General features: G+C 38.1%; 3 protein-coding genes across 3 annotated transcripts; 1 reads left to right on the top strand and 2 right to left on the bottom strand.

Moving 5' to 3' along the window:
• Positions 1-488: 488 nt before the first annotated feature.
• On the bottom strand, positions 489-11,739 carry adnp2b (ADNP homeobox 2b). The gene is made up of 4 exons (XM_079591064.1): positions 11,490-11,739; positions 9,357-9,474; positions 9,115-9,207; positions 489-4,744 (listed from the first exon to the last, which is right to left on the bottom strand). Exons 2-4 carry the CDS (start codon positions 9,462-9,464, stop codon positions 2,087-2,089), a joined length of 2,859 nt encoding a protein of 952 aa, XP_079447190.1. The 5' UTR covers positions 9,465-9,474; positions 11,490-11,739; the 3' UTR covers positions 489-2,086.
• A 1,342-nt stretch (positions 11,740-13,081) lies between these two features.
• On the bottom strand, positions 13,082-17,414 carry nutf2l (nuclear transport factor 2, like). Its single transcript, XM_079589971.1, has 5 exons — positions 17,272-17,414; positions 16,991-17,152; positions 16,738-16,809; positions 16,565-16,663; positions 13,082-13,689 (listed from the first exon to the last, which is right to left on the bottom strand). Exons 2-5 carry the CDS (start codon positions 17,087-17,089, stop codon positions 13,573-13,575), a joined length of 387 nt encoding a protein of 128 aa, XP_079446097.1. The 5' UTR covers positions 17,090-17,152; positions 17,272-17,414; the 3' UTR covers positions 13,082-13,572.
• Positions 17,415-18,361: 947 nt separating this feature from the next.
• Positions 18,362-25,291, top strand: ngly1 (N-glycanase 1). Its single transcript, XM_079589970.1, has 11 exons — positions 18,362-18,764; positions 19,037-19,151; positions 19,239-19,490; positions 20,192-20,354; positions 20,769-20,988; positions 21,977-22,098; positions 22,711-22,967; positions 23,075-23,251; positions 23,377-23,565; positions 24,388-24,565; positions 24,721-25,291. Exons 1-11 carry the CDS (start codon positions 18,664-18,666, stop codon positions 24,894-24,896), a joined length of 1,950 nt encoding a protein of 649 aa, XP_079446096.1. The 5' UTR covers positions 18,362-18,663; the 3' UTR covers positions 24,897-25,291.
• Positions 25,292-25,329: the final 38 nt, after the last annotated feature.

The following is a 25,329-nucleotide window of genomic DNA, read 5'->3' as shown; positions in this document are numbered from 1 at the left end:
GTGAACTCATTAGGATGTAATTTTATATACTAAACAAACAAAAAAATAAAATGATAAAACCTAAATCCCATTTGCAAGCTGAGTTTCTTTCAGAAAGATCATAACATTCTTAAATTATAGATTGCATGCCAGGCAAACTCATCAGGTTTTTTAAACAATCCATTTTCCGTTGCCCCCTCTAGTTTTTCCTTTTTTCAGAGTACTTTTTACCTAAGTGTATTATAAAGATTCAGATGTAGTGTTGAAATCATTAAAATGTATTCAAAGTGTCATTCAGGAAACAGACTGAAGATTATTATATTATTATTATTTGGCCTTAATCATGAACAAATATACACAGCAATGCATATTGTCTAATGTTGTCTTAAGTAAAGTACCTTTGGCATGCATGTTGTTGAATGTCCTACAATATGGCAGCATGGATAATGTTTAGGCAAGCAAACACGTAAGATATGCATTCAAATAAATAAATTATTCAGAAAAATATGCAGCATTAAAGTGAAATGTTTATTTCCCCCATTTTTGTACTGTAAATAAAGTTAACATGGAATACTTTTGGAAACCGTCTTGCAGCCAAAACTATGAATAGTATACTATTCAATATTACTATTCTGAACTTCTTTTAATTGAGAGTATAAATAGAGTATGTCAGTTGAATATTAATACTTAAAAATATATATATTTGTCACACCAATGGACCATTTAACATCAACATGAGTAAAAAAAAAGGTGATTAAAAATGGAAAATTATTGTGTAATAAAATTATACATGGATGTTTTTTTAAATATCAATGTAGGTGTATGAATGGAAATGTACATGATATACGTAGCCTATGTGTATCTCAAGATAAGACCAGACATGCATATCAGGATTTAAGATAAAGACTTTCCCATGTACATTCAAATACATTTCAACCTTGATAAATAAAATTAAAAAATGACTATGCTTATCTAAATGTCAACTACCTATATTTTTACTGAACCAAAATGTATAGGGGGGTAAGTTATTTATCTTTTGAGAGAATACTTTTTTCACTTTCAAGGATTATCCCACAACTGGCAGCATGAACAATGAGTTAGCAAGCAAATATTTATATTGATAACATTTTAGATCTTCAAAACAAGATCTATGATCACAACAATAAAGGTGTTTATTTACCCCATTTGTGTTCTGTGAATAAATACTAGTTTAAATAAACTACATAATGGTTAACTAATAAATGTTGTTCTCTGATGAGTTAACAATGCCCATTACACATGAACATACAACTGAAAAAAGTGAACTTGTATGTATATTTATATGCTCTAATTTATTTACAGTTTTCATATTGTAAGCTTAGATGTTGTCATTTACTTACTGAACAGGGGAAATAAAGTGGGAAACCAAGAGTCTACAAGATATCCTGACGCTTACAATCATTATACAATTGAAATGAACTGCAATTAAATGTCTCTGCAAAGCTCCACACTTCAGCTGTGAGGATGTCACTTAGGTAAGCAGCATTAATTAATAAGAGAAAAAGTTTTGGCAAAACATCTAATCAAAACAATAATATCATATTTATAAAAGTATAAGGCAAGGTAAATAGAAATTAAATTTAACAATAAATGGAATTGATTAATAGAAATAGCATGGTCTAAAAGAAAAGGGAAACGTAACCATAAGCATTCCAACAAATATATAAAGAAAATGTCACAAAAAAATAATAGTTTATGAGGTTTGGAAAATATAAAAAAGTATAATCACACAATTTTTTTCAACCCTAAAACTATAAATGGGCTACAAACATCTATTTTTACATGAACTTTGCTTGAAGTGATGTCTCCGTGAAAAGTAATGAATGTATACTTTAAAATGATTAATATGAAACAAAACATAAGCATTCACACATATTTAACAGTAGACAAAAATCAAACACATTTTCGCTTGTTGCAACCTCTCAAGTTCTACTTGGTTAACAGTTTAACACTAGTTTTGGTGAGAATGGAACATATTTTGCATTGTTTCAAGGAACAGGTAACAGTTTACGCTCCCAGTAAAATGTGCATTGCAAGTCCTCCTTGTCTTTATACTATTGTCTCCAAGCTACTCTTGAAGGACCTCCATCTCTGTGTCTGTCACGGGGATCACCTTCTCGGGCTCAATCTCTGGGATCAAGAGATTATGCTTCAGCTTCATCACCTCTGCCATATTGAAGCCTAATAGTACCACAGCCTTGGTTTTCTGTATGTTCTTCAGACATCTGGTACGCTTTGTGCCAATCTGGCAAGCAATGTCAGTTTTGTTAAGCAGTAAACGGTGACTCAGGGCAACAATCTCCTTCTTGAGTGGGTAAGGCTGTGTATTAAAGTACTTATTGACAAACTCACGTCGTTCTTCAAAGGGGCACAACTCCATTCCAGCGGGATCCAATGCGAATTGTACGGACGGATCGATTACTACTTCAGGTGAGGGGATCGTCAGACCAGCCAACCTATCTCGCTCGAGTTTTCTCTTCCTTGCCAACCGTTCCTCCCGCTCTCTTCTATTGGCCTCCATAGCTTCTCTGAAGGCTACTTCCAGGCGCAACTTGCTCTGCATCTCCGCATCGCTTTCCAGTGGCTTTGTGGCAGGAACAGAGGCTTGAACTGAAGTCGGGGTTGGACCAGTGATTTGTTTTGGATGAGCTGGGTATGACACAAGTGCTCGGTTTGCTCTGGGAGTAAGAGCTAATCCTGAAGTCAGTTTATCACCATCCTTGAGACTCTTCGGTGCACTGCGGCATTTAGACAAGTGGACAATGATGGCCTTGGTAGTGGTCTTCCCAGTGTAGACACCACCACAGTAGAGGCATCTGTACGATGGGGTTTTAAGTATCGCATGCAGAGTGGGCACGATGAAATGCTTCTCTTTGAGGTGCATTTGATAGCATTCCTTGTTCAGAAGTTTCTCCGAGCAGAATGGGCACTCTGTGCTGTTAGGATTGGGTGTGGGCATCTTGCAGGGTGCAGACAGCTTTCCAACACCCTGAGGATTGTTGGGCAACATCTTCACAAAGATCAGATCGAGGGAGCTTGTGACCAATGCAAGATTGAGCTCTTTTTCACCCATTATTAATTTAGGAGCCGTGGTTCGGATGTCGAAGTAAGGGAAAAGCAGATTCCCTGAATCATCAGTATACAGTCTGTATTCACGCCTCATGAAGTCACAGTTGCTCTTTCGGTTCACATTATGCTCCACCTGGATATGGTCGACAAGCTGCTTGATGGAGTAGAAGAGCCCAGAACAAAATAAGCAGTTCATGCCATGAAGCAGGTGTTCAAAAACTCCCTTTTCCGAAATCAAGATCTTGCATGTCAGGCATTTCACCGTCTTATCCGGCATCTTTCTCAAAAATGGAGCACGAGCAGCTAGACCAATCTTGGGCAATTTAGCAACCTCTTTGTGAACCTCTGGATGGGATTCGTAGATATCAGATGGGAAGAGTTCATTACAAATAGGACACGTGATCCACTTCTTGGTTTGTTTGGGGGCCGGCAAAGAGCTGTTTTGTTTGTTTTGCTGAGCAGGAGGGTTGTTCTGGGATGCAGGCAGCGGTGGTTTGCTGACTCCTTGGGAGTTATTTCCCTGGACCGATAGAACCTGCAAAGGCGCAAGAGTGTAGGTAGGCAAACCATCAACTTTGTTGCCAGTGGGAATCAAATGACTCAGAAGGGATTGAGAGGTTAGCATGGTGCCTCCAGATGTGGGTTGATTCAGGGGCAATCTTGGATTAGCTACAAGGGACTGAGGTGGCGGTGGCCTAACAGCAGGTACATTAAGACGTACACCGGGTGGTAGGACAATTTGGCGAGAAACGGATTGCAGTTGTGCCTGACTAGGTAGGCCGACTCTGACGGACATCTGGTTTTGTGGAACGCCGCACGGAACAGGAGGAACGCCGCTCGGAACAGCAGGTCTGGTGATTTGGGTGTTCTGAAAAGCCAGTGGTAATCCAGGCCTCAGTAAACCCTTCGCCTCAGCGCTTGCAAGCTGAACCAGAGCAGAAGCTTGAGTTGGGAGAAACACCTGGCTTGTTCCTGGGGCAGCAATGACTGCAGAACCACCACTTTCTGCCCCTTTAATTCCACCAGTAGCCATCGTCACCGCTGGCGGATCTTTCATCATCAAGACAGCAGGAGGGCCTTGTGTTTTCGGTGCTAGAGCAGGGTACTGTTTCTTACTGTCGGTTTCAAAAATTAGAGCTCTGATATGCACATCCAGCTCCTTGTGCTTTTCTGAGGTTAGAAGATGATACAGCAAGTGTTCGGATGTCTCAGCCGATACGTAACACTTTTTACAGTAGAATTTCTGAGACCGGTCTCCTAGAGTCAGAAGTTCCCGCTCCGATCTCTGCCCGGCATATTTATTCAACGTGGAAGTGTAGTGATAAAGAAGAACATGCTTTTTCACACTGTACAAAAGAGTATCTTGAATATGGCATCTTCGGCACTGAAATGTGGTGCCATTTACAGCCCTTGGAGGCAGCTGCGGGACAGCAGGGATAGCAGGGATTTCTAACTTTGCATCTTCAACGTGGAACAATTTAAGGTGCCTGGAGACCAATCTTGGGTGGGCTATAAACGGGCAGGAAGTACAGGCAGAAAGCTTGCACAGACGCTCTTCTTCATCATGGTAGCGCTGAACATGGGTTTTGTAGGCATGCCAGGATCTTGTAGAGAACTCGCACAAGGTGCAGCACAATCCTTGTGTACGATATTCCCACTGAGGATGGAGAACAGTTGGTAAGAATTTTAGCCAGTCGTCACACAATATTCAGAAAATTGCCCAAGAAAAGCTAAGCACTAGGACTGTCGCTAATGATTATTTTGGTAATCGGTCGATTGTTTTGACGATTAATCTGATATTTATTTGTGGTAATAAAAATAGACCTAAGCAAAGACCTAAGCCTTTAAAATGACTTAATGGGGTTAGTTCACCCAAAAAATGTATTTCTTTCATTAATTACTCACTCTGATGTCTTTTCAAATCCGTAAGACATCTTCGGAACACAAATTAAGAGAGGTTTCTGAACCAGCCATAGACTGGCCCAGAAAGGTAGTAAAGGCATTGTTCAAATAGTCTATGTGACTACAGTGGTTCAATCTTAATGTTATGATGCGACAAGAACAATTTTTGAGCGCAATAAACAAACGGAAGTAACAACTTTATTCAACAATTCTTCTCTTCTGTGTCAGTCTCCTACACTGATCACGTTGTACAGACAAAACGAAGGTCTTATGACAAAAATTACATTTTTGGGTGAACTAATCCTTTAAAATACATGTATAATAACGAGGCAATAATATTGGGTTCAAACAACGCATCAAAAGCAAGTAATCATATGATGAAATACATAATAAATATTAGGGGTGTCACGATTCTCCAAATACTCGATTCGATTAAATTTTCGATTCTAAGGTCATGGTTCAATTCGATTTTTACTTCTTTTTTTTAAAGCACAAGTTGCTATGCCATTTTTAGACCAGACTTGCATAATATCTGACCTTTGTTCGCAATGTACCACACTACATTGTCATATTTAAAACATTTATTAAGAACATAATGTAACAATAACTTATATCTTCAGTCAATTGGAAACTTAAAGGGACACTCCACCCATTTGCATTAAAAGGTCTATTGTTAGAAAACCAGTCATACTATTGAATGGTCGTGCAACATTCTCTCATTTTCCCCTGAGACAAGAGAAATCCACTATTTACCTTTTTCACTTCCTCCTACAATGACGCAAAAATCGTCATTTGACGTCATTGTAGGAGGAAGTGTAAAAAGGGGGGATTTCTGTAAAGACTACAAGCACAAGTTCCCACCCTTTCAAACCCGCCCATAGGGGGTTGTATCTAATGCGCAGACCTATCACAGATCAGTGCCAGTGCGTTTGATTTCAACGGGAGAAACTTTTCGAAAATATGGAGGAAAATACTGAATTTTCAGACGGATGCATTGGGGAGGATTTTTATTTTGACGAAGTTATGTTAGAAACGGATGTTCGTGGCTACCTTTATGAGCAGCGACGAGCAGCTGAGGTCTATGGAGGAACAGGAGGCGCCGGCGGCTTCTGCAGAGTGCAGCCGAGGCAGAAGACCTGCCTGTCGCGGACGAGAAGCCCGGACTGGCTCGAGCTGGGGCGGAGTGGTAGTGCCTGTGCGCATACGGACACAGAGATAGAGTCCGTCTGCTGCAAAGAATTTCAACGATGCCAATTTCTCCTGGACGAAATCTCTGAATCAGACGAGGACACGGACGTTTGTGTTGTGAACCATCATAGTTCCGCACCGCATCTGTTCTGACTGAACATCCCGGTACCGTGCAATAATTCACCATTTCGAAATAAATACAAACGAGGAGTAATTCACTAATGAGTTCAACTAGCTTTAATGTCTGTGTGAAATTAATTTCAAGCTCTAGTGGTTAGCTAGCTTTGTAGACGGAAGAGTGATTTCTCTGATAGGCGGATACCTCATATGCGCCGTTCTAGATTAGTGGGAGTGGCTTGTGGAGCTTTGCAATGTGGTGCATTGTGGGAGTTGTTGTCTTTCATACAAACGTGCCCTAAAGTTACTTTGTCTTTTCTCGGTCAAGAAGGCACCAAATTCGAAAATTATTTTACATTTCGACTACATATATGACCCACTTTCAATACACATTCATGTCTCCAAGGGTGGAATGACCCTTTAAAGGGTAACTAAACACTAAACCAACTTTTTTTAGTTAATGATCTGTACGAATGGAGCTTCATAAATGCTGTTCATTGATTCGAGTACTTTTTTTAACATTAGAGTATAAAGTGTTTTAATTTTCAAATATATGGTGTAAAAACACCTGAGTGCTGCCCTCTTCAGGTTAAACGGAATCTCCTGAAGTAGGGGTACTCTCTGACGTAGGGTACTCTGTGACGCTGCGAGCTCACCACGCCCCTGGCAGCCGCTGGTATAAAAGCATCTGGTTCCGTCAACACCAGAGCGAGTCAGGAGCTGGAAATTGGAATTACGAGTATTGAAAACGATCAGGATAGCGTATTTTAGCATCTAGTTAGCATAGCATTTATAGTTATTTAGATTATTTCGTGTAGCCTAGGTAGTTATTTAGCATAGTTGTTAGTGTTGTTAGAAGCATAGTTAGTTAATAGCATAGTATTGCATCAGTTAGGATAGTGTAGATTTTTAGCATTAGCTTTATCTGTGTTTAGTACAGTGTTTAGGATGGTAAGTTACGTAGGTGTAGTGTTGCCGGTTGCAAAAGCACTGCTGGACTGCATAACTTTCCACCAGACTTGGAAATTAGGCGCCAGTGTTTACATGTGTGTCAAACGCTGCTCTTCCTGCATGGACTCCACCACCGCCGGCGCGTTTTGCTGGATATTTTTTTTCACATAGCGGCAAAATATGCTTAACGTAGGTCAATAGTAATAATAATCCACTCAGATACTGGACCCATTCTCTCTTGCGCGGCTGCTTCGCTAGCATCGTCGGATGCCGATCGCGATGCGGGAGTTAATGCGATGCGACACCGCAGTTTGAGCTAGCGGCTCGAATTGATATGGTTTTAGCTCTGTGTCCACAGACATTTCCTCCACTTCAGGTGAGAAAAGTCCTCAACTTTAAATGACCGCTCTGTTGCAAAGCTACTTGCGTCACTCTCCATCTTAGCGAGTCTGACAGCAGCTGTCAATCACTGCGGGTCTGTCAATCACCCGCTCAGTCCCGCCCTCGGTTCGTCCGTTGGGCTCTGCCCACTTTTCCAGCATTTTTCAAATATTGCCAGTGGGTGGAGTCAGGCTCTGACCAGGGGTTTAGTTACCCTTTAAGCAAAATAACCTGCCATCTAGTTTCTCTTTTGTAACTGAAGTCTTCACAGAAGATGACATTCAAGTTCACAACAAAACAAACAAACAGTTGTTGGTTTAACAGATAAATCTATGCGTCGCGCAGCGCCACATCGTCAAAATTCGAGCACATCATTCTCTATGAGTGTACACGCGGCGCCCGGCTGCAACGGCTCAACGCAGCAACAAAACGCAGCATTCCGCGTCCAGTGTGAAAGTACCTTGACTCGCAGCACTTAAACACGCATGTTTTCCCCCCCCGCTTGACAAGCCGACCGAACGTAACATGGGGGCGTGGCAGCATCGACAATTCCATTTTTTAATCGAAGTTCGAGATTGTGACTTAATTTTGTGACACCCTAAATAAATATAATATATATAATATATGTTGAGATACATCAGATGATTGTTTATATTATATACATGATGTACTACAACAAATGCCTGCCGAGGGCACCAATGGCCAGGTGTTACACTTTACAGCAGATAAAATAATTTTTAATTATATTGCATTATATATATAATTACATTAAATTCAAATGTTTCCTTAATCTTTAATATCTGGCCACCCTCTTTACAATAAAAATGCTACAACCACAGTAATTTCTTGAATACGAATATGTGGACATCAAAACATGCAAAAAAAGAGTGAAGATTTCAACTTATTTTGAAATCGCAATAAACAGTTTGCATATTTAGAAACATATTGATATATTCTGCTATAGGTTTATAAATAATTTACCTTACAAATCTGATGAAATGCTGCACATTGCATACCCAGGTGAACGTAATAAGCAACCCAAACTCACAGCATATGCAGAGATTGGAGTTTGAGAAGCGATCTGCGCACGTAAATGGTAAAAAACAGTTCATATGGAGCAGCATTTACTGAGAACGGTGCTGCTCTGAGACGCATGTAACATACACGCATGGGTTAGTAATGGGTACAGTAATGTAAATAATTAAAGCGCATATACATATTAAACCCACAGGGCTTTTTTTTTTTTTTATTGAAGCCTTAGTATAGTTTTTAAATGGGTTTTATTTTTTTTACATTGTACATATCCTTAGAAAATGGTCTAATAATGCGGTTCATGGATTCTCGTCCGTGGAATGCAACACTTTCGGTAGTTTACCAGCTACTCGACAAGGGTAAATTGCAATCAAAGATTTTTTTAAATCGAGTACTCAAATTTATTCAAGGAATCGTGACAGCCCTACTAAGCACATTTATTAAAGTGCCATTCACCTTCTTCCTCCAACGGCCGTCATAGCCATCAGACAAACTGCACCAGTCTGTGGCATCAAAAACATTGTCTCCTGGGTAAAATTCCTGGAGTTCCTGATAAACAAAAAGGAGAGATAACATTTCAAATGTAAATCAATTTTTTTAAATAAAAGGTTATTTTGATACACATGGACATGAGATTTCAGTTGTCGCGTTTCATTTTTATTGAAATGTAGCCTATGTGAATTACAAAATAAACATACCTGGCCCAAATTAAGACATTCTTCGAGTCCAAATTCTCCAAGAATGTTTTTCACTTTGCGTCTTGTTCTGCGGATCTTCTCTAACCCTCTGACTGGAAACTGGTACATGGTCTTCCACCTGAAAGAGAATCAGTTTGGTTTCCATTCGAATTATGTCATTATTGTGATTTTATTTTGATTTCTTGAAAACCTATAGCCTAATTATGCAAGACTACAATAAATGCTCAGCGACAGATTTAGGGGTATTTCACGAAACACTTCTTAACCAATCACTTTTTGCCCAGACAGGCAGAAAAGAAATTGTTTTGCACCACTGCCTCACATCACTTTAGTTTTCAGTCACACACAATCCATTTTTTTACAACACCATTTAGAACACCACAAAAAAATTGAGAAAACATCTCAACCTGGATTCTGTCTATAACAACAAGACACAGACAGACAATTATATAAACTTATTTTTTAATTTTTTTATCAAAATTGGTCAGTACAGTAGTCACTGGATGTTGGTAGGGACATGTCCCTAGCTAGCATTATCTCTAAATTCCAAGCCCTTAGTTGTAGCTTGTTACTCCGCTTTTATAGGAACTGTTCGGGCATCAAGCGGACACCTACATCATTACTATGGAAATCGAGATAAAGATATACCGTACAATGACTACAGTGTCCGAGAAATGGATCCAAATTCATCCCTTGCATAATAACAGTATGGACATTCAGTTCAGATTGGAGTACACAAATCAAAAGAGCAGGGGAAAAAGCCTAAAATACTTTGCTGTTAAACCCTTAACAGTGAATACAAATTATTAAATACTTGCATAATCCTTTAGAAAGTATCCCAAAATATGAAATCCCACTTTAAGTATAGCTTAAGTTCATATACTTCAAATTATATCATATGTAACATTGGTGAAAAATACTTCCACTTGCATAATTCAGGAGCAATTTAATAAAAATTTGAATTTCACAACAACATGTCATATTTCATCCCCCAAAAGAACATTATGATTTATAGTGATTTTTCCCCCCCATGAGAAATACACACATAGTCTCCCTCCCATATTCATTACTGTAATGCCAAATGTGGATTTACTTTTGAAGGATTCTTCTATAATTGCTGTTATTCTCACAGTTTATTTAAAAAAAAATTGATTTTATATATTTCCCACATGGAACTGTATTTCAGGTATGTTAACTTAATTATTGAATTAGTAAGTCTGAACAAATAGGTGTGTTGCCTGTGCAAATTTGAAATATCTTGGAAAGTCACTTTTGACTGAATTCATTTCTGGAAGGTTATAACATTCCAGAAATGAATCCATTATATATAATCATCATCTTTACTCACTTACGAATTTGGGGGAGAATCGTGGTTAATTGTAATGAAAAGAAGTTCAAAAGGGCATTGACTCTCCTTCGTTTTCTTTGGGTAACAAAAATAATATTTATTTTGTGTTCAAAAGTCGTATTCTGTTCTTAATAGGTCATAAAGTGCTTCACATCTCAGCTGTTGAACATGCAATGATAACACAAATCAGATTAATTCAGTTCCACAGCAAATGTATACAACACCTCTATAATGTCTCAAACTTCGTATTCACGAATGTTAGAAATCAACACCCTATTACCAAACTATATAGTGCTATGGCAGATATTGAGTACGAATGCAAGACAAAATATCACATCTCAGCCATGCATCACTCAAATACCACACTTTATGACAATATACGTAACATTGTCATTGCCTATGTGCCAAAGCGAATATCAAATTAAAGCTGTAATTATTTTTTTATTGCAAGCATCAACTACGACCGGTGCCCAAACATACCCGCGCCCGCCAAAGCACACTATATCTTGGAAACAATAGAGTCAAATGTAACTCTAAACAAGCCCAATGTAATTTGCCAAGCGCCCCGCATCAATAAGAATTCGACAGGAATGATTCCACATCACAGAACAACTGATTCTCTTCTAGAACGCGCGATTCTAAATAACGCAGTGATGTCATAAAGTAACCTCTTCACAGCTCTCGGCTAATGGGCTTCGTCGTTCTACTTCCTGATCATACCGAACCCGCAACAACTAAACGCAAAAGCTAATGTTCCCGCTGCTATCTAATTGTGAGGACATTACCTTTTTTCACCGCCACACAGACGCAGGGAGGGGATTTAGCTACTTTCACCAATCCGCGTGCTTGCCAAAACCGATGATAGAAGACGTGGAAGCGGTGTAGGATGTTGAAATAATAATTCTGCGCTCTCAACTATGGAAACCAGCAATGAAGAGTATTTATATTTTTTTTGCAAGTAGAACTCATTTATTGTGCTTGCCGTTTAGAGTCGAGAAAATGGCGCATTGAACAACTGGGAAGTGACGTCAGGGCATAATTATCATACTGTGTGCCTGGCCAATCGAATTTTAGTATGCTTCAAATGGAAAAACTTTCTTATATATCACTCCTGCTGGTTTTCATGGGTAATCACTTGGAGTAGTATATACAACTTTTAAGTTGGGACCTAGTCTGGTTGTGGTTATTTTCAGTCTTTCAAATATTTATCATGATAAGGCACTTACTTAGAAGTGGTCTGGTCATGAGGGGGCGCAGTTCCTTGTAATTCACAGGCATAGCCACTAGATGGCACCTTGAACAGACAGCTCGTTGCTAAGCAACAGCACAAGATGGGAGGGGTTTTTGTTGCTGAAGTCATATCACACCACTAGTCTTCATCCAATGGGTAATAAGTAACAGATACTAGCAAAGACATATAAAAAAACGGCTTATAGCTACTTGCAATGACGGGGCATGAATTTTTTAACAGTTCACTTCTGTTTTTTATTTCATGGCAAAAAAGTTACTTTAGACAACACATTAGCAGCCATTTTTGAAAGATTTTATCATAGGCTACATCCGTTCGCATCTTTTTAAATGAAAAATTAAGTTCCGATCTAATGTAAAAAATATTTACAAATAATGCGTCTTTGCAAATTTCAGCAATCGTGTTCTTTTAATTCAATGACCTGATAACATTTCAAACAATTATTACTATGCGTCGTACATTAGTTTAATTAGTTCATGTTTTTTATATGGCCGATAAAAATTTATTTAAAATATCTTGTAAAATCAGTGATAATTTAGGAAATTTCTGCAATTCTATATTGTACGTGAAATAAATTTCATGTTTAATGTTTTAGAAAATTATTTAATGTTGTATAAAAAAAAATGATTCTTATATAATTATGGACAGATTTTCATTAAAATGTTAAGCAAATTCAAGTGTCACCATTCCACTACTAAAACATAGTCCATAAATAAAACGGCACAGTGACTACGGTTGTACTTCATTCTCTTCTTTTAATACATATGAGAGCAGGAACGCGAGTGAGCGAAGAAGTTGCGTATTTTGCTGTGGACCAAAGCAGTTTGGCAAACCCTGTCTTGCTCATTCATATTGAAAAACATTTGACTAAATGTCACTAACTTACCTCTTAAAAAAAATATAATATGCAATATACAATGCAAAAGATACAAATGGATTTTATGGGTGCTGCGCAGCAGCTACTTTGCTGTGTATTTTTCTTGTTTCTATTTGTATTTAATGTTTTTTTTTATTGCCTGTGTATTCTGTTACACAGAAATGTTAGGCTTGTAATGACTTATATGTACAATATTTCAACAGACACTGTATTTTGTTTCTTCCTCTGACAGAAATGACAATAAACCACTTCACTTGACTATACTGTATTGACCCAAGCAACAGCATCAGAACCATTTGTTTTACACAACGCAGTCCTTGATTATAACTGGTAGTTATGCATTGGTGGATAGACAATCTTTATTGTTGGCTTTGAAATAAATTTTCTACTAGTTTTAATACTTTTGTCATGGCCTTGATTGTCTGATGTAAAATGTGTCATTTAGATGATCATACACCAAGATCCAAGATGTCTTACCAAAATATAGAAGCATAAGTATTCAAAGATGGATTGTATGAATGGGAAATTTATTATCAAATTGAAGTTAATTTCACACAGTGCATTCCACAACATACAAATTACGATTATTATAATCAGTTGTTTTTAAACATGTCTTTTTCTTATCTGGAGATGATCATGGACCTTCAAGATCTTTGGCAAAGTAAGATGAAACCAGTTCAGAATGTGAAATGTGTAACCATTCTCCGGATACAAAAGTTGCATGGACTGTAAATACTAAATACTATGCTCCGAAGTTATGAAGAGCTAATCGGAACATGTCGTTGGTGCAGACCCATTTGTTATCTACATTCTTCAGCAAGAAGACCTGCTGGAAGCCCATAACTTGGTCCTGATCAGCCTGTAAAAATACACAAAAACAAAATAAATGTTCATGTTTTTTTTTTCAACCTACACTGTAAGACATTTCTTTTAATAAATAAATATTTATAATTATGGTAGCTTGTTTCTGCCACTGAGGCGAAAAAAAGGAAAAAAGTAATTGCAACTTTTTATCTCATAATTCTGGACTTTTATTATGTAATGTTGAAGAGCTGATCGCATTCACTTTAAGTTGATTGGGTCAAAATTGACCCAATTTACTTTGTTAGCGCATATTATTAGCCTTGTGGTGAACAATTAATAAACAAGTTGATAAACAGAAAAAATCTGTTTGCCGTGGTAATCTTTAATCAAAATCGGAATAGTTACTTCCGGTCTGGAATGGCGTTCCTTTTCTGATGACGTCATTTTGACGGCTTGGGATGAAAACGCTTAACTCCTCTCCAACCGTTAGTCTGCTATGAGCGAGAGATGGAGAGAAGGAGCGCTAAAGTAAAACCCTGCCCTCTGTTCAATATTCCGTTTCACTTGGAAATACGTCACAACACTGGAGAAAAGTCGTTTGCAACTTCCGGTTCACGGGGACTTTAACAAAACATTAACATTTTCTTAACAATCAAATTTTAATTTAAACAATTACATTTTATTTAATCAAATGTCAAGGAAGAAAAATTTGTTTTGTGACAAATTAAGGTGAAGTCAACCCCAACAATGGGCCAGGGCTGGGCTTGGCGGGGCAGCAGGGGCATTCGATACGCCATGAGAGTATCGCGATACGTGAAAGGGTTTTAAAAAACGGGAGCGTTTGTAGCCAATCACAGACATATCGGATATCAGGTGTTTACGATTCCGCTCAAGTGCTCAAAGCGTCACATTTTTTACATTTCAGGACCGACTTGGTACCAAAGTCTGTACTTTTTAACAACTAATGCATGTATGCATGTATATATATATATACACACACACATATATTACACACACACGTATATATAATATTGGTCGATTTTTTTCTCGCAATTTTGAGTTTATAATGCACAATTCTGACTTTTTGAGATAAACTCACAATTGACCGTTCGCAAAAGCCACGCCCCTTAGTTATTGTTACTACGCCCGTCAAACAATTGAGAACCATAGCCATGGCTGGGTTGAGATCCATACATTAAGTGATTGGTTTTGGAGTAATGCAGCAGACATATCCTCCAGGGCACGACAGAAAGTATAGACAGAATAGCGCACGGGAGCACATGCACAAAACAGTTTTGTAAAATTATATATCAATCATTTTTATTTGATCATATATCATTTTACAAAACTGTTTTGCGCATGTGCTCCCGCACGCGCTATTTCCGTCACAACACTGCAATCTGATCTGAAACCATCAACTCGATGCTGTTCTCTTCATTCATAACTCGTAGCCTGCTGAGAAGGATATATTTGTGTAAATAGTTGTGCCACTGCGCAAACTTTGTTTTGAAGTTTAATGTTTGAGTTCCAGAGGAATTTGTGACTGTGTACTGCAGCCTACCTGTTCAACCACATCAAAGTTTCGTAATTAACGTTATTAAGTCCGTGCTTTTTCTCTTTTTTCCCTCTTGTTTGCTGACTGATGAGGGATCATTGCCGTAGTGAAACGGTGTTTGTACATGTAGCCTATTTTTTAATAGTTGAAAGCAATCATAAAATACAGCAAGTTTTAAGCCCGTGCAGACCTCACTGCCATAGGCGCATCATTGCACTATCCTGCTGAAATCGGAATGTTTGACGGAGGTCCCTCTCCTTAGTTACAGTTGCTGAGCTAGGATTGGACGAGAACCGTTCGAGGGCGGGGTTTTGCGAATGGTCAATTGCAAGTTATAAAGTCCATATTGTAAGAAATAAACACTTGCTAGAAAAAAAAAAGTCTGAACTTTGAGATTAAAAATTCACAATTACGTTTTTTTTTTTTTTTTTCATCCCAGAGAACCGCGAGTTGCAACCGACTTTACTTCAGTGTTGTGACGTATTTCCAAGAGAAAGAGAAGCGTCTCGCTACAGCCTCTGGTGGACATCCAACCCGGCCCACATCCAAGTGTGACGTCAGAAGCCACGCCCAAGTCCAAATACGGAACATTCTCATTGGCCTGATTTTTCCCAAATCAGTTCAGAGGAAACTCGATTCTTAAGATGATAGGCTTGTTCGACTGGTTTATTGACATCAAAGTACTGCGAGAGAGATTAGTGAGCAGACGGCTCCTTATGCTTTTGAATCGCTCTCGCGGTACTATGATGTCATAAACCGATCGGTCTGTGCAGCGCCAGTTCAAGTTGAACAAGCCTTTTATAGGTCATGTCGATCACAGTACTGATTGCCTACACCCGACATCATTCTGACATCACACTTGGATGTGGGAGGGGTTGGATGTCCACCGCAGGATGCAGTGAGCCCTACTTGGGGAGAAACGGAATATTGAATAGAGGGCGGGGTTTTACTGTAGCGCACCTCTTCTCCATCCCTCACTCATAGCAGACTAACGGTTGGAGGGGAGTGGTTAAGGATTTTCAACCCAAGCCTTCAAACTGACGTCATCAGAGAAGGAACGCCATTCCAGAGCGGAAGCAAATTTTCCGATTTGTATTAAATATTACCACAAGTGCATTAACTTGCACGGATTAATTGTTCACCACAAGACTAGTAATGTGCGCTAGCACTTACAAAGTAAATAGGGTCAATTTTGATTTTATGACGACTTTAAACAAGCTCCCATATATAATACCACTAGTTTCGAAAGGTATTAAAATGTGCCATTTTCTTTGAACAAAAACACACAAATCTTCCAATTAATCAAAATTTACAAAAACAGTTGTCTGATGAAACACATCTGTTTTAATAAACACAATCTCTGATCACATCTTACTTTGAGCTGGCCCATGACCATACTCATGACACAGCTGTCTGGAGTCGGGTGATGGTCCTGAGCTGTGATTATGTGCTGAATGCTCTGAAAGGGAAGGCTCTGCAGAAAGGCACATTCTGTTAAACTTAGAAAGACAACTGTGCATATGACTGGAGTAAAATAAGGTAACTTACAGTTAGTTTGGTCATGATTGCCGTCTTCCCTTGAAATCCCTCCCCCTCCCATGTCAAACAGGAAGCATCAGTCTAAAGGAGAAAAATATATATATCATAATCAGGCATACAAGCGCAGAATGACGTAATAATAAGAGCTAAAGCACAAAACAGACGGATTAAAACAAAAATAATTCTGGTTTACGAAACTTACACTCATAGCGCGAGATAATGAGGTTCAATGACAGTCATTTACTCGCAATAATTCACTTACATACAGGTCGGCGAGCTTCACGCGGTCTGAATCAAACTGCTGATAATAGTGTTGCACGAATCCGCTGCCGATTTGCTCCCACATCGGTTTCTCTGCCATTGTTTTTAACCGTATGAAAGCTCCCGCGTAAGTTTGAACAGAATATTCCACGTGTAGCTGAAGCTGCAAAAAACACTGAAGATTAGCTGTTTGGTAAAGTTAAACGAACGTATATTAATTCGTGATTTTAAATAACATCGTGTGTAAAACATTATTGCTGTAGATATTATTTTTAAACTTACATGACCACCTCAGTATGATGGCACGGTACCTGAGCCGAATAGCTTCGCGCCTTATTGGCCGGAACAAGAAGTTACCGGCAGATCGGAGATCAGCTTTTAGCCATAGACTGTAAAAAGAGTACATGATTCAGTGGAATTCAGATGTTGGGAAATTGGGTTAATTTTAGTCTTATAAAATAAATGCATAACTGATACTTGCTGCGAATTTTAATTACGATTGTTTACAAATGAGCAAAAATAGACATTTGTTTATTCACAATTAAAAGTGAACTACACTTTTTACAAAATGGTAAAGTGTGAATTATGGTTAACAAAAGTACACTAAGAATTAAAATCTGGGAATATACTTCACTTATCTATCAATATTAAGTAAATGAATAATATTATGACATAAAGCACAAAAAAATAGGAAACAATAAATACATTAAATATGTAGACAGAAAATATATATAAATAGAGAAATAAAATATTTAGCTGTGCAGCATGAAATAGTGATTGCGCAAAAACTAAAAAATAATTGACCAGATATAATATAATAATTAAACAGGTATCTTGTGCATGAGCCAAAAATGTATGGATTGGATAGACAATGAATAAAAAGATAGGTATATACGTGAACTACTGAATAGACATGAATGTAGTAGTATACTTTATTGTATTCGAAAGGAAATTAGTTGTGTACTACATGTTGCTGCATAGACATATAATAGACAGATAGACAAATACTAGTAATAACAATTGTAAAAAAAAAAAAAAAAAAAAAAGATTAGCCAAATAAACGCTTATTCAACATTCGCGCAGATGGATATTTACAAGAATGAATAGAACAAGAAAATGGTTGGAGCCTGACCATTACATTTTATGTGTAAAGAACTTCCCAAATAATATTAGCTATATCAATATTTCTTTAACATTTGTTTATTTGTATTGTAATATAGTATCCGATTATTATAATAATTGTATAATATATTATATTTAAATCCTGTGAAATGTGTTTTGGTGTAAAATGATAATTTCAAGCACAATGTACAAAGAGGAATAATAATAAAAAATAGCTGACAGGACTTTTAAAAGACTTTTATCGTGCCATCATTTCTGAAGTTGTTCTGAGATTTCCTGTCCATCGATGATTGCATACAGACGATTCAGTTGTGTCAAAACGTGCAATTAAATATATATATAAAGACATTTCTGTTTATTTTATAGTTATATCAAAAATTAAACCACAAGTCAATATATCAGACAATTTCTTTCTCGAGAATATCTACCAGGCGCATAAAGGACAGCTATAAATTCGCAAATGAGTTGAAGGCGGTTACGTGTTGTCGGTTCTCTCCGGGTTGTCTCGCGGATGTACTACTTACAGTAATTGTAGAAGTTAAATGTATAACCATGTCTGGGTCTCAAGGAGTCACTGCTTTGTGCGAAAATCCTAACGAGGTGTTTTTGGATGTTTCTAAATTGCTTATTACATACGCGGACAACATTCTTAGGTAAGTGAAGTGTCCCGGAGACCTTTCAGAGAGAGTCCCGGACTCCCGGTTGGAATGTTGTTTTATGCCTGATTACTGGAAATTACAGTCTCTTCTTTATGTATGTTGTCCATAGTATAACTTGTATGTCTGTCCAATTATCTTGTTTTTTAATTCCCTATCTTACATTCATCATATTGTATGCGACCTCTAAGCTACACATTATTTATATTGCTGGATTGATTTGTCTTCTTTCAGTTTTTAGTTTGATCTTGTGCATGTGTGTTTTGTAGGAACCCAAATGAGGATAAATACAGATCAATCCGTATTGGAAACCCAACATTCTCCACCAAGCTTCTGCCTGTCAAAGGAGCAGTTGAATGTCTCTTTGAGATGGGATTTGAGGAGGTTGGTGATGTATAAGCAAATATAGTTACCTCTATGGTTTCAAAGGATCATCACATGTTTTATGTGCTATTTGTCTGTCGTCATTAGGCTGAAACCCACTTGGTGTTTCCGAAGTCAGCATCTGTGGAGAGGCTGAGGCAGGTGCGGGAGACTATTGCCGCTGAAAGAGACCAGAGGCTTGGTACGGACAAAGCTACATCCAACCCACAAAGTGCCAGAGTTCCTCCAAATCCTGCCCCACTACCTCCACCACCAGTACCAGTACCCTCCTCTCCTTCTGCAGGCCCTGCGCCTGCCGCTGCAGTCCCTACGCCTGCACCAGCTGCTTTACCTTTCACTGTGAGTTTACTTTTTCATTCCATAGGGTTAGAGTCCTACTTGTTTTATTTTAAAGAGATAGCTCACCCAAAAATGAAAGTTCAGTCATTAATTACTCGCCCTCATGTGGTTCTTCATCACTTAGTAAGACCTCAATAAGACTTTCGTTCATCACTTTCTGACCCTCAGTAGACCGCTACACAACTGGCGCTTCAAAAAGTTCATAAAGAAATTGTAAAACTTATCCACATGAATTGAGTGGTTTAGTCCAAATCTTCTTAAGAGACAAGATAGGCTTTTATTCACATAAACATTGATCAGTGTCAGCGAACATTTAAAAGAAGCTCAACTGAACCTGCTTGATACGTGAGAACAAACCTTGTTGGTTCTTGCGGAAGCTCAAATGTGCTGCGTAACACGAGAATGAACCTCATTGGTTGTTGTACATCAAGCAAACATGCTTGAGCTTCCTGATGTGTGAGAGTTGATGAATGCTGTGTGAATAAAAGCCTAAATTCGATCTGTTGTTCATATAAAGCGGTCATGTGGGTGAGTCATTTATGACAGAATTTTCATATTTGAGTGAACTATCCCTTTAAGGATGATATCAAACTTTCTGCACCACCAAATATAACAGCGAAATTAATAATGGGGAAAACCATATGGAGAAAAAAGGGTTTGAAGAATGGCATCCTTTCTCTTTTTGTTTTCTGATGTATTAGTCAAGCAGCGTGACATTCTTTAGGACTTTACAGTCAAACTTCCAACATGTGATGATATACGAGAGCCCTGAACTGCAGCAGAAGGCACTGAACTGCATACCTCATGAAGTGCTCAGGTCCAAGGCTAAAGAACGCCTGAAACAAGCCGAGGATGCAGATCCAGGTTAGCAAGACATGATATCTCAACTCCGAATTAACACATATAGGCTACTTGTAAACGAAATCAGATTTATTTACATTTAATTCAGTTTTCATGACGTTGGATCAACCTTCCTTTTTAAACTGGAAGAACAAAATGGCTCCAAATAAAAAACATTTCACCCTTAATAATACTAAACATGAGTGCTATTGTTGTTTTCATTGACGTGCAACCTGACTATTAACATTTCAAAAAATGTTTTACGGTTTCATGACCCTTTAAAACTGATTACTGTAATATTTTTTCCCCATTTAAAAGTTTAATGCAAAGAAGACTTTTTGAACAATGTTTAAACTGATTTATACTTGCATGAAATAAAGACTCCAGTCCAGATTATCAGAAGCTGACTCATGTTTATGTGTTGTGTTCCACTCACAGAGTGTAGTTTAGGTGAGGAGGACATGTTAGTTCTAGACCTGTTGCAGTGGTTCAAAGGGGACTTCTTTTCCTGGGTGAACAATCTGCCATGTAGCCGGTGTGGAGGTACAACCCAGCCTTCTGGATCCCTCCCCCCCTCAAATGATGACCTACGCTGGGATGCAGGCCGTGTAGAGAACCACTTCTGTCACACCTGCCAACACTCCAATAGATTCCCAAGGTACATCTGCTTTTTCATTCTCATCTAGAAGTTGCGCTGGTAATGATGTTGAAGGTCTAGTATCTTGTATTGAATTCTATGAAGCAATTTTACTCTGTATCTCTGTTAAATTAATAAATAAGCATTGATGGATAGTTCACCCAAAATGTACTCATACTTATGTCATTGCAAACCTGTATGACTTTCTTTACTCTGTGGAACACAAAATCATATATTTTTATGCTGCAGACATAATTATATAGTGGCCAGGGGCTGTTAAAGGGTTAGTTCAACCAAAAATGAAAAATCTGTCATTACCGGTAGTTACTGTACTCACCCTCATGTCGTTCCAAACCTGCAAGACTTTCGTTCACCCTCGGAACACAAATGAAGATATTTTTGATGAAATCTGAGAGATTTCTGTCCCTCCACAGACAGCTATGCTCAAAATACAAAATTTGAATCTCCAACGCACATTCACAAGAGCGCCACGACGCATGAGTGTTGTGTTGACTCGAGAGCAGACGCTGTTGCCTGAACGTGTGTTGGAGATTCATATTTTGTAAATAAAGTGGTAAATTCTGTTTTGTTTTTGTTTTTGTTTTTACTTAAAAATGTTTTTAGTACCTTTCTGGGGCTTCAAAGTAGTAGTTGTGTAGGCTGTCAATGGAGGTACAGAAAGCTCTCAGATTTCATTAAAAAGATCTTCATGAAAAACTTGCGGGTTTGGATTGACATGAGGGTGAGTAATTCATGAAAGAACTTTTTAATTTTTTTGGCGAACTAATACTTTATGCTCCAAAAAAACACACTATAAAACTACCACAAAACTAGTCCATGAATCTGTATTTTGTGTTACAAAATTATACAATAGGTTTGTGTAAGAAACAGATCAGAATTCTCCAAAAATCTTCCTCCACGACATTGACAACTTTTATGGTGCTTTGGTATGGAAAAGAGCAATATTCATCTCCTTACTGCAAATTCACATTACTTTTCCTTTCTGCAGGTACAATAACCCAGAGAAGCTTCTGGAGACCAGGAGAGGGCGCTGTGGGGAATGGGCCAATTGTTTCACGCTGTTCTGCCGAGCCTTAGGCCTTGAGGCCAGATACATCTGGGACAGCACAGGTAGAAATCTTACAGCTTTAAGGCCCCAAAATACTCCAAGCAAAGTAAAAAAAAAAAATGTATGGGTAAAAAGAAGCAGCATCCTGTGCTGGGAGCCTCATTTATATAAATGTGTAAAGATATGCTGCACGCTTTCCTCTCAATAACAAAATAAACGCATAACAAAAAGTGACCGTGACAAAACAGAAAACGGCAGTTAAAAATGCATCTGATCACCAACTCTGCAGTTCACATTTATTTGAATAGCACTTCATACAAAAGCTTTAAAAGGAAACCGCTTACAGTATTAAATATGAAAAAACAATGCCAGTGTCGCTTTCAATTAGAATTACAACAGTTTGTACCTACCTATTACATAATCGCCACGGATAAATGGTAGTTCGAAGGGGTTTACTAGCCAGAGCTAACTTTTCCAGGAAGTTTGCTTTGGCAAGCTATCGAAATCCCGAAACGAACTCCAAATGAACTCCATTTTGACCGGATTAGTTTGAAATGACGTCACGACAGTTAATTCTTTGATTTCACTTAAAGTACTGACTATCTCTGGACCTCTGTCTGTACCACAATGATATCATTTGGGATTAGAAACACAAAGTTTTGTCCTGCTTTCAGATCACGTGTGGACGGAGGTGTATTCTCAGTCACAGCATCGCTGGCTACACTGTGACCCTTGTGAGAACACATGTGATAAACCCCTCCTGTATGAAGTCGGCTGGGGGAAGAAACTCTCCTACATCCTGGCCTTCTCTAAGGACCAGGTTGTGGATGTGACGTGGAGGTACTCCTGTAAACACCCAGAGGTCCTTTCCAGACGCACACAGGTTCAGGAGACATGGCTGCTTCATACGATTAACAAGCTCAACGCTGCGGTCAGTTTCTCATTTTCATCCCATCATCTAAATACGGTACAGATCCTTTCATCATTGCCTTGAAAAAATGCATCTGACTGTCACTGTGTACAACTCCATACCTGTAGAGGCAGCAGTCTATAGGAGAAGAGAGGAAGAAGCAGTTGTTGCAAAGACTGTTGGTGGAGCTGGTAGAGTTTATTTCTCCCAAGACCTCTACATCTGGAGAGCTGGGCGGACGGATCTCAGGATCTCAGGCTTGGAGAGCGGCTCGAGGGGAGACCGGTACAAGTGACTCTAAAAGGGTGAGATGCTCAACTGGAACACAATGTTTTATTACTGGTTATGCCATTGGAGCGATTTCAATAAATAGAGAGACAAACACATGGTAAATTAATTCACCTTAATTTTTATGTATGTTTCCTCCCAGAATGCACAGGAATGTGTCTTCATTCCTTCAGAATCTGAGAAGCAAAACAAGTTTTTTCACATTTGCTACAACATGACCAAAGACTGTTACTTCAGACTCAGCAATGACCAAGAGACTATCCCAGGATGGCAGAAAGGTGCTTGGAGGACAGAAAATATATTCCGGAAAGAGGAGGAAGACTGGCAGATGGTTTGTTTCTTTCAGTGGTTTATTTTTTGAAGATGAAGGAAAATTATTTTCTTTATTTAACCAATATTAGTGATATATATATATATATTTTCAATCTAATTTGACTGATTTTAATTTAATTATATAATTTGATGTTCAATTGTATTACTTCGTTGTTTATCTAGATTTTTTTATTATTTTTTTATATTAACCTGGTAGTATCATTTGTTTAATGGTATACTCTTATTTTCCATAAATTAAAACATTTGGCAAAGTAATATAGATTTATTATACAGTACCATTCAAAAGTTTGGTTTTTGAAAGAAGTCTCTTAAACTTGCTCACCAAGACTGCATTTTTCTTATCAAAAATACAGTAATATTGTGAAATATTACAATTGAAAAGATTTGTTGAGATCTGTTTGGTGCTCAACTAACATTTCTTATTCTTATTATTACAGTAGAAAATTGTTTTGCTGCTTAATATTTTTATAGGTACCATGATAAATCCTCCGGAATTTTTGATGAAACGTAGAAATATTTGTAACATTATAAATGTCTTTACTGTCACTTTTGATCAATTTAATGTGCATTTGCTTAATAAAAGTATTAATTTCTTTCAAGAAAAAAAAAAATTGTGCTGACCTCAGACTTTTGAACGGTAGTGCATAGGCCATTACATTAAAATAATGATCGACTCATTGTACTGACCAGAATTACAGTATCTGTGCATTCCTACTTGTTGGCCTTTCTATCATGTTAGCCATTGTCCTAAAGAACGCATTTACTATGTGTTTTAATGCATTTAAATGCAGTACTTACTGTGCTGACTCTGTGATTGTAGGTGTATTTGGCACGAACAGAGGGCTCTTCCTTTGGAAGGATAAGCTGGAAATTTAACTGCGCTCCAGTAGGGATGAAGATCAAGTCCACTTCAGTCCGAGCCTTAAGCCAGACCTTCCATTCTGGCAGCGTGCGTTGGAGTTTACACTCCGCCGAGACCACCATAGAGTTCCCTGGAGGTATCAGTCTCGCTGCGTGATGCATCAGCTCTTGCTTTGTGTATTAGGTTAAATCACAGCTCTCGGCTTCAAGAGCTTAAATGTTTTTTAAATGTAACATGATTGCCACCAATTAAGCTTGATTATAATATCAGTAATGGGTTTTATTTTCACAGATGGTGAACTGCACTCCTCTTCAAGACTGTCTGGAGGCGAAGAGCTGATTGTGGAGGCGGAGCTCACAGGAGGAGAGGGTGAAGTGTCGTGGCAACACACTCAGCTCTTCAGACAGAGTTTAAAAGACAAAGAGAAAGTTTTATTTGAAATTGTGGTTGAAATGGAAGAGCCTTGATGAGAGATAAGTACATGCATATCTCTTGCAAGTTACGCATTTGAAGTACTGAGGAAATGTTCCCTCTAGCGTGATTTCTTTTAACGCCCTGAAATAAGTCTTATCTGCATGTCTTCTTACTGCGCGCCATGGATGTTCTTTTTTATTTGTTGTCTACTAGCCAGAATTATATCTGGCTAGTAGATAAATCTGGCTAGCTGGTCGGTTCTGCAAATTAAACTAATTTGTCAAATGAATGTGATTTTTAGATGTGACCAGATTTGGAAATAATTCGGCATTGTTCTTACACAATAATTTATTTTTTCAGGCATTGCTGAATTTTTAAAACAGACTGTACATCATCCTTTCCTGTTCATAAGTGTAATGATATGAACATTAAATTATTTCATTCTTCAGTTGTATGGAAACCCTTCACTACACTATAATTAGACTG

The sequence above is a fragment of the Phoxinus phoxinus genome (assembly GCF_949152265.1).
Source record: "Phoxinus phoxinus genome assembly, chromosome: 19".
NCBI classification, from domain to species: Eukaryota; Metazoa; Chordata; class Actinopteri; order Cypriniformes; family Leuciscidae; genus Phoxinus; species Phoxinus phoxinus.
Note: the sequence above shows the minus strand (reverse complement) of the source record. Positions and strands in the feature narration are given on the sequence as shown.

What these genes read in the sequence shown, in the direction of transcription:
- ngly1 (XM_079589970.1), top strand. Translation starts at nt 18,664, where the DNA reads ATGTCTGGGTCTCAAGGAGTCACTGCTTTGTGCGAAAATCCTAACGAG. An exon ending in TACGCGGACAACATTCTTAG is followed by an intron (nt 18,765 to 19,036) that starts GTAAGTGAAGTG and finishes TGTGTTTTGTAG; the next exon opens with GAACCCAAATGAGGATAAAT. An exon ending in CACCATAGAGTTCCCTGGAG is followed by an intron (nt 24,566 to 24,720) that starts GTATCAGTCTCG and finishes TTATTTTCACAG; the next exon opens with ATGGTGAACTGCACTCCTCT.
- nutf2l (XM_079589971.1), bottom strand. Translation starts at nt 17,089, where the DNA reads ATGGCAGAGAAACCGATGTGGGAGCAAATCGGCAGCGGATTCGTGCAA. An exon ending in CAATCATGACCAAACTAACT is followed by an intron (nt 16,664 to 16,737) that starts GTAAGTTACCTT and finishes GCCTTTCTGCAG; the next exon opens with AGCCTTCCCTTTCAGAGCAT. An exon ending in TGGTCATGGGCCAGCTCAAA is followed by an intron (nt 13,690 to 16,564) that starts GTAAGATGTGAT and finishes GTATTTTTACAG; the next exon opens with GCTGATCAGGACCAAGTTAT.
- adnp2b (XM_079591064.1), bottom strand. Translation starts at nt 9,464, where the DNA reads ATGTACCAGTTTCCAGTCAGAGGGTTAGAGAAGATCCGCAGAACAAGA. An exon ending in AATGTCTTAATTTGGGCCAG is followed by an intron (nt 9,208 to 9,356) that starts GTATGTTTATTT and finishes TTTGTTTATCAG; the next exon opens with GAACTCCAGGAATTTTACCC. An exon ending in ACGGCCGTTGGAGGAAGAAG is followed by an intron (nt 4,745 to 9,114) that starts GTGAATGGCACT and finishes CTCCATCCTCAG; the next exon opens with TGGGAATATCGTACACAAGG.